Source organism: Xyrauchen texanus, chromosome 16 (genome assembly GCF_025860055.1).
Source record: "Xyrauchen texanus isolate HMW12.3.18 chromosome 16, RBS_HiC_50CHRs, whole genome shotgun sequence".
Lineage (NCBI taxonomy): Eukaryota > Metazoa > Chordata > Actinopteri > Cypriniformes > Catostomidae > Xyrauchen > Xyrauchen texanus.
In genome coordinates this window covers 40,651,080-40,669,270 of record NC_068291.1, presented here as the reverse complement: position 1 = coordinate 40,669,270, position 18,191 = coordinate 40,651,080, and the positions used below count along the sequence as shown (strand labels likewise).

Sequence of the window (18,191 nt, the reverse complement as noted above, 5' to 3'; positions counted from 1 at the left end):
AACATGACCCAAACTAAACCACCTAAAGCAAGAATATCCCTAACTTATTCACAAGGACAGAAGTTTAGTTAAGAAAGAGAACATGCACAGTTACATGACCATTATGTAAGGCCCACTGTGAAGAAAAGCTGTATTATTGCCCATTTACACATATCTAATTTTGTGTCCGTTTTTGTGATTTTTCCCATTGTTTTTCTATGTAAAGATGCACTAGGCCGACATTTTTGACTTTGACTTATTTTTCAGCATCATTGTTTAGGGGCCATGTCAGGTTAAAAACAACGGCTTGTTCTCTTCAACCTGAAAAAGCTTGTTTCGAGACACTGAGCGTGTTCAGTCTGAACGGCCCCTTAGATGTCATACATTTATTACCGTGAAGACTAAGTCTTGCACGATACACTGTTATTCATACTTTCATATGCACTGGCTCCTCAATAGAGGTGTACACAGACGAACATAACATTGCTGTCTGATGAAAAAAAACCTAACAATATTATAATAATAATAATTTTTAAAAAGCATGGAAGAACTCTTTTTCTCATAAACAATCTTACATGATACTTGTTAAACAGACAGCCTGATTAAACATCTTTTCATTGGTCATTTTGATGCACAATTCAAACAGTAGGAAGAGGTCATTTGGCGCAATCTGTCTATGGTAAAAAGTCCAAATTGCCAAAAGTGGAGATGCGTGTTTTTCATCAGACAGCGACGATATGCATGTTCACAGTGTTACTGTAGTACGATAAAAATGACTGAATTACCTGCTCTGTATTTTATGTTTCATTTTTGTAGTAAAATAGTTGCTTTGTTTTTGATTGGGTTGTGTAGACTGCATCAAATGTTGCTTTGTTTATGGTTCTAAGGGGCCGTTCACACCAAACGCAATTTTGCTTCCGTCTAGATGAAGGTTTTTGACCACTTGTGCCTCGTCTCGCTGCTTTTTAGTATCTTGCACTGGATAGCCACGTTTAGTTGAATCCATGTGACGTTGCAAAGAACGGCAACTTTTAAAAGTGTTTTTTTTTTTTTTATCTTTGACCATAGCGCCTTGTGTTTTTTTTCAGTGTCTCGTGCAGGAGGGCTGTTTTTTTAGATGTCTGGTTAAAAAGAATTTAAAAAAAATTGCGTTCTGTTCTTTTGTTGCACTGCGTCTAGCTTTTTTGAACACAATGACACATTCTGTGTGAACGCCCCCTAACGTGTTTTTATCCCTAAAGTTTTGAGTTATTTTGCAAATTCAATATTTAAAAAAGAACCCATGCAAAACAAAACTGGCTTGCAAATCAGATATCACTATAGAGTGCAACAGTCGGATTCTGGAAGTAAAAATAATTTTTACTTTTTACACAGGGGACATAATTATTTACTAGAACTTACAAAACTTGTAAGTTGTTTCTAAGCCTTCAGACCACATTATTTCAAGTAAAAAAAAAAAAAAAAAATCTTGTTCAATAATGGAATTTCTGGTAAAGAACTACAGTACCCATGAATTCACCAATCATAGAATCGTGGTCAACAATGTGCGCTAAAAGAGCTGTGTGACACACTGTGAATCCTTATATATTTGTATAGATCTGAATATTTTGCAATAAACAGTAAATTTATTGATTCTATATTTATAATCAACAACTTAAAATCAATAGCTCTATTTTTTCTATAGTTTTTAATTTGATTGCATCATTCGCAATCAGGGTTCCCACATGTCCTGGAAAACCTGGAAATTTGCAATGCAGTTTTCCAGTCATTTTTTCAAAAATGAATTCACATCCTAAGGTTGTAGTGTGCTGATGCGGCCTTTACATTTACAAAAAAAATAAATTTAGCTTATACTGCGGTATACATGTTTAGGGCCCTATGATTTCCGTGATGGGAAAACATGGACAGAATCACTACATCTAGTCACAAATAAGGCATAAGCTATGAAACAAAGCGGAATGTCACAGAATTTCACATATTTGGGCTGAAAATGTATGTTTGAATGCACAATCAAATTAAAATCCAATATGTCCTAGTGTGATTATTAAACTGCAAATAGGCTGCGATATAATTTAATAAATATATAATCTGCATGTGCTACATGCTTCAAAATGAATGTGTGAAGCCGGGCACTTTTACACTGAAAACACGTCATCATGATCAACACACACACTTGTGTGTGTAGTAGATGACAGAGCGCTTTAAAGCGTGCAGCACATACAGACGAAATATTTATATAAGTGGATAAATGTAATTAATACAAATTATTCATTTAATTTGACACCATTTTGATAATAAAATAGAATTAAACTGTTGAGTATGGAACTATAATAGAATTATAATTATAATAACCAATATCTACATTATTCATTATGACCTCTTGTGTGTTTTCACACGAGAGTAAATATTACACCAGTTGGGCAGATAAAATGTCCTGAAAAATTGTGCCTTGGAAAGCGTTGGCCTGGCAATGCTTCATGGGATTGTAGTTCATTAAGTACGTTAAGTCTTTCTGCCCATTTTTAAAGACTGTTTTGCTTCAAAACAAAATTTGTAATGATGTTGGTTTAGTTTATGGCTTAGAACTCTTTAATGAAATCCCTATGGAAGAAGTGAATGGGAAAAATAAATGGGAAAAATACTTCCGGAACTAAGATGGCTGAAATAGTGGGCAGTCACTATTGCGTAATGGGAGGTCTGTCAAAGACTTAAGCTTGATAATGTGTGCAGTTACTTACAAATTTGAACAAACAGTATTTCAGTATATTTACCAGTGAAATTAATAGTTTTTTGCTAACACTCTCACTTTCAGGCTCGACTGGACGCTTTGACAGAAGTAGATGACTCTGGTCAACTGACCATTAAGTGCAGTCAGGACTACTTCTCTCTGGACTGTGGCATCACTGCTTATGAACTGAGTGACTACAGCCCAATCGAGGACCCGGAGGGCCAAGGGCCACGTTCCCTATATCCTGAATTGGAACACGACTTTCCTGAACTGCTTCAGAGTGTGGATCTCCTCAGCATCGCAGCCTCTAGACAGAATCAGGCATCATCTCTACCTACAGAAGAGTCCGTAACCTGCACCCAGGGGCAGCAAGAGACAATCAACAGCCCTACCAAAGGGGACAGCACGCCAGCTCCAACAATGCAAGGTGTGATGCCACAGGGAGACAGCAGCCTTGGCCTTGCCAAACGCCCTCTTCAGGGCGGCTTTAGGAGTGAAGTGTCACCTACACAACCATTGCCGAAGAAGCCAATGTATTTGGAGGGAGATGGGGAGACAAAGTGCAATAGATCTTCACCTCTTAGGTATCAGGCTGACTTGAGCAGAAGCACACCATCTCTTTTGGACCCACCAGATTGCTCAAAGTTTTGGCTGGAGCTGGAGTCAGTTTATCCGGGCAATGGGAGTCAATCTTATGAGAGTCTCAATGGGAGGAACTTGCAAACAGGTCAACAGGCAGCTCACAAGATGCCCCTTATGCAATTCCAAGTTCCCCCTGAGAGGCGTTCATCTGAGGTAATGCAGAGTTTCCACTCGCAGAACCACTTAAAGACGAATGAGGCCAAAGCCAAGCAGGCTTACAGTGACTCTTCCAGCCCTCCACCATCATCCGGGGAGGACGTCTCTGACCATGACCCACAAGAAATGTCCTCCAGCCCACATCACCACGCTCCGAGTTCTCTCTGGATTATGAACCAAAATTCTTTGTGCATTTCCAATATCTCTGGCAGCCCTAAAGAACACTGGTACGGCTCGGATGAGTTTCTCGCTCTTCCTGCCCAGCTGAAGAAGACGGAGATGTTGGCAATGAAGCTGGAAAGCCTGGCTCAAGCTTTGCCTCAAAGACACCTGCAAGAGCCCATACAGGATGTTGATGATTGGGAACTCGCTGAGGTCATCCCTGAATGGGAGAACAGCTCTGATCTTCTCCTTCATCACTCCTATAAGAAGCCCTTCGCAGCAGGGCGGTTTTCGCCTACCTCCTCAAGCGACGTGGCTCCATCTGTAGGTGAGAGCATTGAGTCTGGGCCCCTCAGTGACCTGTTGTCAGAAGACGAGGGGGCGCGGAGTACACCTGATTCCAGAAGAAACATTATAGCTGGAAGGCCCAGTGTACCAAAGATGATGTTGCAGTGCACACCACTGATAGAGCAACTACTCGAGGACATACAGCACCAGGAGAACTACCAGAATGTTTGGGGAAAGATAGAGGTAAGAGGTTTATATCAGTGTATCCTTATGTAACCTTTCCAAGGTTTACCGTCTTGTTGTTCCAAACACATATGACTTTCTTTCATCTGCAGAACATGCTGAAATCCATGTGACTTGTGCATTATATTCAAAGTCTTCTGAAAGCATGCAACAGGTTTTGGTGAGAAACAATCTCAAAATGTTGTTTTCAAACAGCTTTCCGAGTACGCCCCATTCTGCTGTTTATCAAACAAACAGATAGTCCCGCCCCCAATTCACGCCATTGGTTGAGTCAATGTTGTTGTCTCGGGCCTGGAAATGCTGCTCAAAACAAACAAGAACTTTTAAAGCACCACAGAGACAGTGTTTTCAGTTTTAAGAAAATTAACATACACAATGGCTTACTTACAGTTGTCTCTGCATATTTAGCTGGGATATCAAATAGTATCATATGCTTTCAGAAGTCTACTTTTATGAAACTTTTGGGTCCTTTTTTAATCTTTAAAGTGAGTCACTCTCAATTGCCGTTGTACTGAAATCAGCGAATGGGACATCCTTTCAAATGCCTCCTTTTGTGCCATTCACACTGAACACCGGTGTTACTTTTCCAATTTTTTTATATATATAAATGTACTAGACTGACATGTTTGACTGTTGTGCCAAGTCTCATGTTTTTTTTGTTGTTGTGTGTCTCGTGAATGATTATCCTGATTTTTAGATACTGTGTCAAGTTAAAAATAGATTTTTTGTAAAAAGCGTAATTTGGAGAATACTTAAATATAGCCCATTGTATATTAGCCAAGTCTCTGTCATTTCAAAATAAGAGTCCCAGGTGTTTTCGGACTTGTTTAAAGTTGAAAGTAGAGCACCAAATCTTAATTTTTCTAGTTATTATTGAGATTTTGGTTGCACAATTAACTGCTTTTGTTATTTGATTTATTTAGGACTCTTGTAGCTTCAATGTGTGCCCTTCACAGTAAGGAAAGTCTAAGATTTTTTTTTTAATTATTGTATACATTGTTTAAAAATAAAAAAACAACCTACTGGCCGATTAATCGGTTATCGGCCATTTCCACCACCTTAGATATCGGTATCGGCAAAACCCACTATCGGTCGACCTCTAATATAATCTATAGAAATTGCTTAGTACTCTTTGTATATTTGAATATTTTAGTGAATAAAAGTGTAAAATATCCCACATCACCATTCAAGCTTTTCGTTTAAGTGACATAATCTGCGTATGAACATATAAATGATTCATCTGTGGGAGTTTATGGCAGATACCCGTACCTTTAGATTTCAAAGTAAAGATCGATGTTCATTGGGCGCTGAAGATTTTCATGATAAAATACGCACATTTCATCTTGTTTCTCACCAATCGTATGCCTTCAGATGACTACATTTATGACAGATTTGGGTCTTTTTTTTAAGATATTAAGTGAGCCATTATCAACTACCAATGTATTGAAATCAGTGAATACGATATTCTTTCAAATTCCTTCTTTTGTGTTCTGGATGAAGAAAGAGAGTCATATATGTTTTGAACAACATGAGGGTGAGTAAATGATAACAGAATTTCATTTTTTGGGAGAACAATCCATTAATGATAAAACCCTCAATAGTTAAACCTAGATTATCATCAGTTTTACAGTTCATATCTAATTTGTAGAGATCTAATCATTAAGGAACTAATTTGCATGCCTTAATCCTTATTAACATGGAAGTACCAGCCAATATGTGTCACTACACTAAGCAGATATTAAAAACAGCTGATAAGTAAAGGGATAATGAACTAACAAGCCACCTCAGCCCTTCACTAATGTTCAAAGCTTAATTAACAGGATTGCACGCCTTCTCAACCTCTCTTCAGTCCCTCGTCTGTAATTAAATGATTAGCTACAAAATTAAGAACATGCAATCATGTTTGAAAAGGACCCTTGTATTCGAAACCCAAACGCATCGGACAGTTCTTCAAATCCTTTTTGTTTAACAGACTTCTTTTTAATTAACATCTCATTACCAATGCAGTTGAAGAACACTTTTTTAAAGGGACAGTTCGACCAAAGATTTCTGTGGAACATAAATGCAGAATGACAGCCTCAGTCACCATTCACTTTCATTATATAGAAAAAAATATGGCTGACTCAGGCTAACATTCTGCCATCTTCTTTTGTGTTTCACGTAGGAAAGAATACAGGAGCACATATGAAAAAGGAATTAATATATACAATATATGAAATAATAGAAGAAATAGCTAATTATTGTTCTAAAAAAAAAGGTGGATGTATAATAAATAGTTCTATCTCTTGCAGAATGAATACTGGCTGTGAGATTTCATGTTGTCCATTCATTTGCTTGTCCTCTACTGTTTGGTTTCTTGCTTCAGAGACACAGTGGCATATTATTGCCATCTGGTGGTAAAATGCAAACACACACCAAGTACATTGTTCTTTATAATTAGGAATATGCAGAGGCCCCAAAAAGTCTTTGGACACTTAAAATGTATGAATTTAATCGCATTGCATAGCTAAATATAAAATCAAATGGCATTCATTTTAAAGTCCAAAACTGAAAATTCTCTCATCATTTACTCACCCTCATGCCATCCCAGATGACTTTCTTTTGTAGAACACAAACGAAGATTTTTAGAAGAATTTCTCAGTTTTATAGGTCCATACAATGCAAGTGAATGGTGACCAAAATTTGAAAGCTCCAGAAATAAAAACGTCGTACATATCTGGGATGTCATGAGGGTGAGTAAATGATGAGAGAATTTACATTTTGTGTGAACTTTTAATAATGAAGAGACAAGCAGAGCATTTCACACACACACACACACACACACACACACACACACACACACACACACACACACACACACACACACACACACACACACATGTTGTGTTTCCATGTTTTATGGGGACTTTCCATAGACATAATGGTTTTTATACTGTACAAACTTTATATTCTATCCCCTAAACCTAACCCTACCCCTAAACCTAACCCTCACAGAAAACATTCTGCATTTTTACATTTTCAAAAAACATAATTTAGTATGATTTATAAGCTGTTTTCCTCATGGGGACTGACAAAATGTCCCCACAAGGTCAAAAATTTCGGGTTTTACTATCCTTATGGGGACATTTGGTCCCCACAAAGTGATAAATACACGCTCACACACACACACACACACACACACACACACACACATGTTGTGTTTCCATGTTTTATGGGGACTTTCCATAGACATAATGGTTTTTATACTGTACAAACTTTATATTCTATCCCCTAAACCTAACCCTACCCCTAAACCTAACCCTCACAGAAAACTTTCTGCATTTTTACATTTTCAAAAAACATAATTTAGTATGATTTATAAGCTGTTTTCCTCATGGGGACCGACAAAATGTCCCCACAAGGTCAAAAATTTCAGGTTTTACTATCCTTATGGGGACATTTGGTCCCCACAAAGTGATAAATACACGCTCACACACACACACACACACACACACACACACACACACACACACACACACACACACACACACACACACACACACACACACACACACACACACAAACAATCTGATTGAGGAGAACAACGTCCAGAGTGAAGGATACTTTCAAAAGTTTGTGGCTATAATCTTTTCATTTCATTCCAGTAAAGGTGTGTAAATGTGTGTGCATGTGTGTGTTAGTGTGCCGTAAGCTTACCGGAGGTAGGCAGCCACATCCACCTGAGATGATGTGTGTCATGGGGTGATGTGATTGATTACATTAGTATGCAGCCACTGGAGATGACTTCATTCTCATGGCAACAGACAGCTGGCAGCTGAAACCTCTTCTCGGGGGGCGTCTCGGGGGTTTAGTCATGTGTGACGCCACCAACCCATCCCGTCTTCTCCTCGTCTGTCTCTCTCATCCAGCCGCTGTCATTCTTTGCATCTCTTTGAAGCTAAACCTTCCATTTATTCATCCCCATAGGAAAGAACAATCACAAATGATATTTTTTTCAATCTCAATTATTTCTCAACATAGACAGTTATGAGAACATATGGAGAATTTGCTAACATTTCCTGCTTTAGAGATAAAAATAAAAAGCAAGACCTCAGTCTAGAGACTCAGAAGAGATCTCAAAAATGTCTCAAACTGTGCTCAGATTTGCCGAGACATCAAAGTTTGCAATCAAAAGTCAGATTTCGATATGAACTCAAACATTTCTCATCAACATTTTTCAAGACTAAACTATGAGCTATGGTGTCCACACAAATGTCCTTCTATCATTGTTTGTCAAGTCAAGTCTTCTGAAGCCATATAATAGCTTTGTTTGAGGAACAGACCAAAATTTAAGTTGGTATTCACTGGAAATCTGGCCCCATCAATTATGGTGCTATTGACATCAATGGCATTTAGTCACATGACAGCATAAGAACTTTTGGTCTGTTTCTCACCCAAAGCTATATTTGTCTTCAGTAGACATACAGTATGGACTACTTTTTAGTTTTTTATGGTGTTTTTTTTGTGTTTGTGTCTTTATTGGTGCTTCTTACAGACATGGTCACAATGAACTGTCATTGTATGAAAAAGAGCTGCGTTCTTCAAAAATTCTAATTTCCCAATTCAATTCTTATTCTCAAGCTCTTGATTCAGATTTGTATTTGATTCAGAATAATTTGGGTGTTTCAGCTATAGGTAGACCGATATATCAGTTTTACCGCTTAATCGGTGCCGATAGTTGCTTTTTGGAACTATCGGTATCAGCATATATCTAGCTAGTTTCTTTTTTACTAAATTTTTTATTCATCATCAAAAAACATAATCTGGTAAAACATAAAAATATAAACTCATCATCTGGTGAAAATATAGGCTGTAAAATGCGTCATTTGGTAAATACTTGCATATAGAGCATGGGAAGTAAGCCAAGTCTCTGTCATTTCAAAATAAGAGTCCCCGGTGTATTTTGGACTTGTTTTAATTTGAAAGTAGTGCCCCAAATCTGAATTTTTCTAGATATTTTTGAGATTGTGGTTGCAAAATTAACTGCTTTTGTTATTTTATTTATTTTGGACTCTTGTAGCTTCAATTTATCTGCCCTTTATAGTACGGAAAGATATTTTTTTTCATTCTGTAAATTGATCAAAAAAAATCTATCGGCCAATTTATTGGTTTTGGCCCGTTCCACCACCTTAGTTATCGGTATTGGCAAAATCCGCTATCAGTCGACCTCTAGTTTCAGCTATAATGTCCAGTTTGACGATTCTCAATACCAGTTTCGACACCACAACAAAATACTAATTCGAGTAAACTGACCCACTTTATATTAGGTGTCTTTAAAGGAATAGTTCATCATTTAATCATGCCGTCCCAGATGTGTATGACTTCTGCTGACCACAAACAAAGATTTTTAGAAGAATATCTCAAACAGATACACATTTAAGTTTCCTTTGACTAGTACATCTGAGCCACATGTGGTGCCTGTTTAGTTTCAATTTCACATCTGAAAGTGAAAGGAGAGATTTAGAGTGAAAAAGGATGTCAATTTTTATCTGTTTCTCACTGACACCTATCATCAGGGCTTGACTGGTAATCTGGCATACTTGGCATTGTCCTGGTGGGCTGACGCCCTTTGGGGCCGAACAGGGAAAGTGTGCATGTGTGCATGTGTGTGTTAGTGTGCCATAAGCTTATTCTTAACTACTATGTACTTAAAGGGTAACTAAACACCTGCTCAGAGTCTGACTCCACCCACTAGAAATATTTGAAAATGCTGGAAAAGTGGGCAGATAGAGGGAACGAACCGAGTGCGGGGCTGAACGGGGGGGGCTCCTGAGACTCGTAGTGACGGATTAATTGACAGCTGCTGTCAGACTCTATGTTATTATTATTCCTCACATGGTCGCAAGACGACATGTACATGAATCTGGCGTGGTGAGCTGGAACCTGCTTACGTCAGCTGTCACCGCTTACGTCACGAAGTACCGCAACAGCCAATAGGAAAATTCAACTGCAGTAGCCACCGTTCAACCTGAAGAGGGCAGCACTCAGACGTTTTTACACCATATATTGTAGAATTAAAACACTTTATACACAAATGTCAAAAAAATTACTTGAATCAATGACCAGTACTAATAAAGCCCCATGCTTACAGATCATTAACTAAAAAAAGTTGGTTTAGGGTTTAGTTACCCTTTAAATGTACATGACATACATTTTATTATCTTCCCTGAATTCCACTTATAATGTTAGTAATGTTATTTCTTCTTCACTAAAACAGTCGTAACATAATAATATATTATCTTTTTCCACCCTGTCTCTTGCTCTCGGTCTGAAAGGCTTGGTTTAAAGCTATCTGGCCCTTTAAGACCTCAATGAAAATGCCCGCTGTTCTGATTGTCTAACTTTGTGCAGTCCCTCAAATACAGCCATATTTGATACTCAATCGGAAGAATCAAAATGTTCACTAAAGCATAGGAACTATCAAACTCATGACATTTGATACATTTGTGAATTAAACTGTGTACTCAAGGGGTCTTGTGATGAACTGCCTCATCTTTCAGTTCCTTTGCCAAGCTTGAATCATACTGTATTGTGACTGGTTCACAAGCAATCCATGCTGATATGAGCCAAAAACATACAATCCATGCTGAAATGTTCTGAATACACAAATGCACTGACGTGCACAGAACTGGGGCTACTGGGGCACAAGTCCCTGCCCCTTTCACTCACAAATCTAAATTTACATTTAGATTTATGCATTTGGCAGACGCTTTTATCCAAAGCGACTTACAGTGCACTTATTACAGGGACAATCCCCCCGGAGCAACCTGGAGTTGGACCCCTTGCTCAAGGGCCCAACAGTGGCATCTTGGTGGTGCTGGGGCTTGAACCCCCGACCTTCTGGTCAGTAACCCTGAGCCTCAACCACTGAGCCACCACTGCCCCATGTGCCCTTCAAATGTGCCCTTCAAGAATGTAATTATAATAATAGAATAATACCTTACATTTATATAGCACTTTTCTAGGCACTCAAAGCGCTAGTATAGGGGGAATCTCCTCAACCACCAAAACGTGCCTTTTAAGCGGATGTGTCTTTACTACAGTGTTCTTTACCTAATCTTTCAGTTCTGAAACTTACTTTATGTTTTTATAGTACAATGACCTCTAACATGTCAAAAGATCAAGGATTAAAAATGTTATTTCTCATGTCACGACCCCTTTAAGCATTTGATACAATGTACTTAATATGTACATACTGTAAGCAGGGCTGGACTGGGAAGAGAAAGAGCCCCAGGATTTTACATAGCAACTCGGTGTTCGCTGTCCTTTTCTGCATAACGCGGCACCGTTTTGTGGTCCGTTCTGCATAACACGGCAGCTCGTTTTAGCTTATCGCAGCCGATTCGGTCCATTTTGCGGCAGACCCACTCTCCTGCTCGGTTCTTGCGATGGCCAGTCCGCGCCTGATCGGCCCCAAAGTGCGTCGGCCCACCGGGAAAATGCCCGGTATGCCAGATTACAAGTCCAGCCTAATGTTGTTGCATTGTAGTTACATTTAAAGTACCTGCTTTTAATTACATATGTAGTTACACTGTTAACCTTAACCCCTAACCCAAATCCAATCCTTACCCTAAACCCTAACCCTAACCCCTAACCCTAAATTTAAAACCCCCTAATAAATACATTGTATAGTGTTAGTACATACATTCATATTTACAACGTTATAGACCGCAACAGATCTATTAGGTTGCATTAACTCTTTAAGTCCAGATCCGCATTTTTGGTCCCGCTGTATACGTTCACTTAAGAAATAAATGATTGTGGCTACATTTGCACCATACTGAGATGCGCATTTTAACAGAATATTGAAGTGTATTGAAGCTGCGTATCCGCGTCCGTGAGCGCGCTCAAAGCACACGCACAGCTAAGCTGTACTTGGAGTAGTCTCCCTCTCTCTTTTCTTTCTCTGGGGCATGGAGTCGTGTCTCATTTTCTCTTCCTCCTCTGTAACGCACTCACAAACAGGTCTGGTGACAAGTTCAGTTAATGCCATGACCAGCGGCTAGAGCCGTATCAGCGCATGAGATGAGAGCGAGTTGCGCGATTTGGCTGCCAGGGGAATAATTTAGCAGCAGTATCTATTGATCTCCATTGACCGCCTCAGTCTCACAAAAATAATTTGCTCATATGATCATGTGTCATATTGCAGCAAGCAGAAATGTATAGAGGGGCGTTAGTTAGAGAACCTGCTGTCTTTGCTGGAAAAACCCACAAAACAGGTTAGAGGGGAGACCGGGGCTAGTTGTCACACTATTTACCCCATTGAATATTTCTCATGGCAGATTTACTTTTGAAAGTCAGTTCTGCATAGCCACATACCTTAATGTTTTGGCTACAGAAAAGCTACTTTACATTTTCACCGGGGGGAAAAAAAGATACAATTTATTGACCTTTTGTGACAACTTGCCCCAACAGCAATATATAAAATCTGACTGTAATATATAAAATCTTCATGTCAAATAATTTTCTGTGTGTGTGCAAACTTTTTAGCCAAACACTCGGTTTCCTTTAGGTCAAAGGTCAGTTCCCTTGTGCAGACATACAGATGTGGACTGACCTTTGTAACTGACGACTGATATGTCTTCTAGTTCATTGATTAAGATCACATAATTTCTCTTTTCATGGACATAGGCACTGACCTACTTAGACTGTATATAAACCCTAGACTTAACAGAATAAAGCAAGAGAATGAACTGAAGCAATTGGTGTCTGTCATTCCTCTTCCCTCGAGGCTTAGAGGCGCAATTAAACATGCAGACTGAAGCAAACAACTAATTAGGGGACCAGAGAAAACTTAATTCAAAACAGAATCAAAGTTTTCTAACACTGACTTTTCCTCCACTTGTCATCTGAACACATACAAAAAATGTGGACTTGATTCGATAAGTCTCAGTGGTCGTAAACCATAGGAAATAAACAGGAAACACTAAAAAAACAAAGCAATTCTTTTCATTTATCAAACACATGATATAAATCAGCCACAATGCACAACAAGCATACACAGAAATTAACTGGTGACACTATTACACAGAGCATTTTATTATCATTTTAATAAAATCAGCCATAATGCAGAACACACACACATAAATAAGGGGACAAGACCATAACTAACACACACACACACACACACACACACACACACACACACACACACACACACACACACACGCACAAAAAGACAAAGATCCCTCATTTAGCCTTAACAGACTGTAGGGGGCATGTGCTGTTAGCGAGCACCTATGAAGGCCAGAACGGTACAGGAGGGGGTGGGTGGCCAGCACCACGCCCGACCACCTTTTTTACCGCAATTTTAATTATGGTGACGCTAGAAATGTCCTCATAAACCACATTTATAGCATGATACCCTTGTAATTACCAGTTTGTAACCTTAAAAAATGTCCTCGTAAACCACCCAAGCCTGCCCACACACACACACACACACACACACACACACACACACACACACACACACACACACACGGACGCGCGCATGCACACACAGAGAACAAAGAACAAAGTCAGACATTTTATACACAAATTTAATTTTCACATTAATTTGCTGTTCATTTCTGTTTATTACTGTTAATTTTCTTGACATTATTATTAATTGAGTTATTAAATTTAGATTTTTTAAATAAATGATTGGTAACAAAACGATTATTCTGTCTTCTCTTTGTAACACCAGGTCAGTTTTGACTGTTAAACATGTGACATTATTGCAAAAATAATATATCCAAATAATTATATATATTTCCAAATGTATAACTTGTAATAAATTGTTACATTAGAACACAGTAATGGGCTGTATAGAACACTGCAGCCATCTACTGGCTATTAATGTCATAACATGATTTTCACATCATGCTATTTTTATTTTTTCATGAGATGGCAGAAATCTGCCACCAACACATGAGAAATTCTCATATTTTTTTTTACGTTTCAACCTATAGAAGTGTAGGTTTTTACTGTAGTGATGTTACATAAATGTGCTTATTTGAATATTCTAATTAATTGTGAAATTGATAAATATATACAGTATGTAAATAAGTTCTAAAAAGCATGGAATCCCAAAAGAAGGGCATACATGTATTGTTTTTACTTCAGGGAAGAAGAAATGTTGTAATTTCTTAAAATAACTTTGTCCTGAGAGCACATTTACACCGTTCGTTAAAGAGCTGTCCTCATAGCAAGGTTATGTTTGCTTGCTTAAAGAGCTATAACAAAAATATGATGATAGTGAAAATGTACTTTGAAGGGTAGAATTCACAAAAAGTATTCTAATTTAATAGCTGTTTTAAACTAGGTGTTTGAAACCAACTTACAAAACATCTGTTAAAGAAAACACACATCTGCACAATTGGACTTTTGACTCCAAATCTTATCATTACTGACATCCACGTGTGAACACTAGCCCTGATCTCTTCTACCAACCTAAGGTGGTCAAGTTAGTTTTTGGAACATGTCTGTTGGTCCAAGGTGGTCTGCCAGGTCTTAACCTGATCCATCAGCTGGTAGTTGAGATTCAATCTAGACCAGCTAATGACCATTAATGACCAGCTTGAACTAGCTAGAAACCATGTCAAATTAGCTACCGCTGTTTTTGACTGTATTTTCCAGCAGTGTTAGATACCATTAGGAGGAGCATATGGAGGTGCTGGTCTTATCCTGGCCTAGAGAACCAAGTCCCCACAGGTCCAGGGTTTTGAAATGGTGCTCACACACAGTTCTCTCATCCTCTCCAGCATTTAGCTTTGAAAACACAGCCAATTTTACCCACTTCAAAGCTCATCTGCCTCGCCGGTGAAGGCCAAACAGTCGATAAATTATGGAATTTTTTTTAGCCAGTGTCTGCGGAGAGGCCATTTGTATCAATAACTTTGATTTTCACCAATGTTAGATAATAAGCAGGAGGAGCTGCTTTGGTGAAAGTGCAAAGATACACTCATATTACATTCAGATGGCTGGCTGCATCTGTTCATTACAGATCTTAAGGAACTATATTTGATCAGTTTGGGTTTGTGACTCTTAATTAGTGCGCTTTGGTCCAGTTCCAGCAGTTCATCCTCTGGTCAAGGATTAAAGGTTTAGATCATCCACAAATAAAAATGGTGTAATCACTTACTCACTCTCAAATTGTTCCAAACCCGTATTACTTTTCTTACATGGAATCATAGAGTACTGACAGCAAATGTAGCACGACATGTCTTTATATCCAGTGAGTGGTGGTGGCGTAGTGGGCTAAAGCTCATAACTAGTAATCAGAAGGTCTCTGGTTCGATCCCTACAGCCACCACCATTGTGTCCTTGAGCAAGGCACTTAACTCCAGGTTGCTCTGGGGGGACTGTCCCTGTAGTAAGTGCACTGTAAGTCGCTTTGGATAAAAGCATCTGCCAAATGCATAAATGTAAATGTTTATACACCAGGTTTGTGCAAGCATGAGTGAGATTTGAGAGCTACAATGGTGAGGTTTGGAACAACATGTTGGTGAGGAAATGAAAGAATTTTCATTTGGGGGTGAGTTTTATGTGTTTGTATTTGTATGTGTTTAATTTAAAGGAAGGTTGAAGGATCATTTCATGTTGAGCTTTATTAATAGCTTTATTAATGTCATGGTTACAGTGAGACACTTACAATGGAAGTCCATAAATGCTAAAATACACACTGTTTCAAAAGTATAGCCACAAGATGAAAGCAATATACATGCTAACATGATTTTATTGTGATAAAATCACATACTAACCATATTTGTGTAAACTATAACCAAATTTGCAATTTCATTGTCATGACAACAAAACCCCATAATCCCGGTATTGGATATAACTTTACACAGATGAGGTTAGTAAGCGATTTTATCATATTAAAATCCAATGTTTCTTCTTGTGACTATACCTTCGAAACTATGTGTATTTGAGCTTTTATTGACTGGTTCCATTCACTTCCATTGTAAGTGCCTTACTGTAACCTTTTGTGGTAATCAACAATATACCAAAAATCATGGAGTTTTACATCCATTCAGTAGATGGCAGTATTTACACATCACTCACACTGAACAGGCTTCTTACTCAAAAAGCAATTCAGGAACATCAAGGGCAGCTACTGTGTGACATTCCCTTAAGCATGGTGTGCTTTTGACAAATGCAAACCCTCACTGCAAAACTTTATCAGTTTATCAAACCATATCTGAACACTTGATTTGTTTTGTGAAGCTCTATTTGGTTTGTTACAGTTTAACACATTTTTGTTGGTTCAATTTTATGAAGGCTCCATAACATTGCTGGTTTTCACATTTTGAGATGTTTTATGTCAAATAATAAATCTGAAAACAGTTGTTAGAGTCAGTACAATGATGCTTGCCGTGTGTGTGTGTGTTTGCAGGGTTTTGTTAGCAAGCTGGATGAGTTTATCTGTTGGCTGAGAGATGCCTTAGAAACCACGGAGAACTGGACGCCACCCAGAGCAGATATCGACAGCCTCAAACTCTACCTGGAAACCCACCTTGTGAGTGAAAGTCCATCCCTCCTTATTCCCTAGTGTATCAAAACTCTAGTATCTACACTGTAGACTGTGTAGTAAACAGTCAGTGCTCTTTTAATTGCATTCTGCTATAGTTTCTTCTTTTTAATCTTAGAGTATTTCAAGTTCTATTGCTCAGAGGTTGCTCTTTCATAGCTCAGGAGATTTAATGGGTTCTTAAATACTTAAATACTTTTCTTTCAGATGTTTCTCTTTAAAGTCCTTAAAAACGAGAAAATTGTTGATGTACTACAGGAAGAGTATAGATCTATAGTGCGCAACACTCTGCTTCTGGAAGTAAAAATCCCATTCATGTTTCCCATAGACTAACTGATTTCCAACGATAACTTATAAACATTTAAAGACAGGCATACCAAGAGATCCAAGGTAGTTTATCGATGGTATATGCTTCCGTTGAAGCCTCCAGTCTGTGTTATTTCAACGTCATTGTTTAAAAATCATGTCTGATAGCAGAATTCCTGGTGAACAACTACATTACCCATGGTACAGCTGAGAAGTCTTCACCAATCAGAGAACCGTTGCCAACAAAGCCAGCGAAACGAGTCCAGGAGTGACCGCCCACTCGCATGATGCACTGTGAATGATGTAATCGAGTGGTCTCCCTTCACCCTTAAACTACTTATATATACATATCGGAATTTTTTGCAATAAACTTAAAATATATTGTTTCTTTAATTATAAACTACAACCTAAAACAATAGTGGTACATTTCTATTCAATTGCATCATTCGCCATGCTTCATGGGATTGTTTTTCGTACCCTCGTGAAAGATGGTTAGTACACGATGTTGTACCATTGTCTTTTTGTCCGATTTTTAAATAATTTTTTTGCTTCAAAACAAAGTTTGTAATGTTTAGATTCACCCTGAGGCATGTTGGATTGGTTTATGGCTTACGACTGTTTTATGGAGGATTTTATGAAATACTTTTGGAACCCAGAAGGCTAAGAAAGTGGGCGGGCACTGTTGCGCTCTATAAAATCAATGTGGATTCCATAGCTCAGATCATTTGGTCTTGGAAGAATTTGATGAGAAATGCATTTTGAAGTCTTTTGATCTCAGACTTTGGTGTCTTGGCAAATCTGAGCACAGTTTGAGACCTTGTTGAAATTAATGACTGATTCATTGCCAGATATTTGGTTATTTGGAGATTATCTATAACTGTACATGCTTGGCATAAGTCAGAGTATAAATTGAGTAAATAGTGTGTAAATTGTTAAATTTTTTAAAATAATTTAATAATACAGTAATAACAAGTTAAATTCAATTAGATTGGGCCACTTTTTGTTACAGAGATGATTAGTAAAAAGTGGTCCAATTTACCTTTAATCACCCCTATGTATTTTATTACATAGTGTTTGATGATATATATATAGATATTGGCATTATATCGGCCATTGGCCACTTTGCTCTTTAGCCAT

General features: G+C 38.2%; 1 protein-coding gene across 1 annotated transcript in view; it reads left to right on the top strand.

Moving 5' to 3' along the window:
- The window catches only part of akap6 (A kinase (PRKA) anchor protein 6), a 210,068-nt gene that overhangs the window by 38,430 nt on the left and 153,447 nt on the right, over nt 1-18,191 (top strand). The window contains exons 4-5 of the mRNA XM_052146055.1: nt 2,792-4,198; nt 16,614-16,736. Coding sequence (XP_052002015.1) covers nt 2,792-4,198; nt 16,614-16,736 — 1,530 coding nt within the window. The remainder of the gene's footprint in view (nt 1-2,791; nt 4,199-16,613; nt 16,737-18,191) is intronic.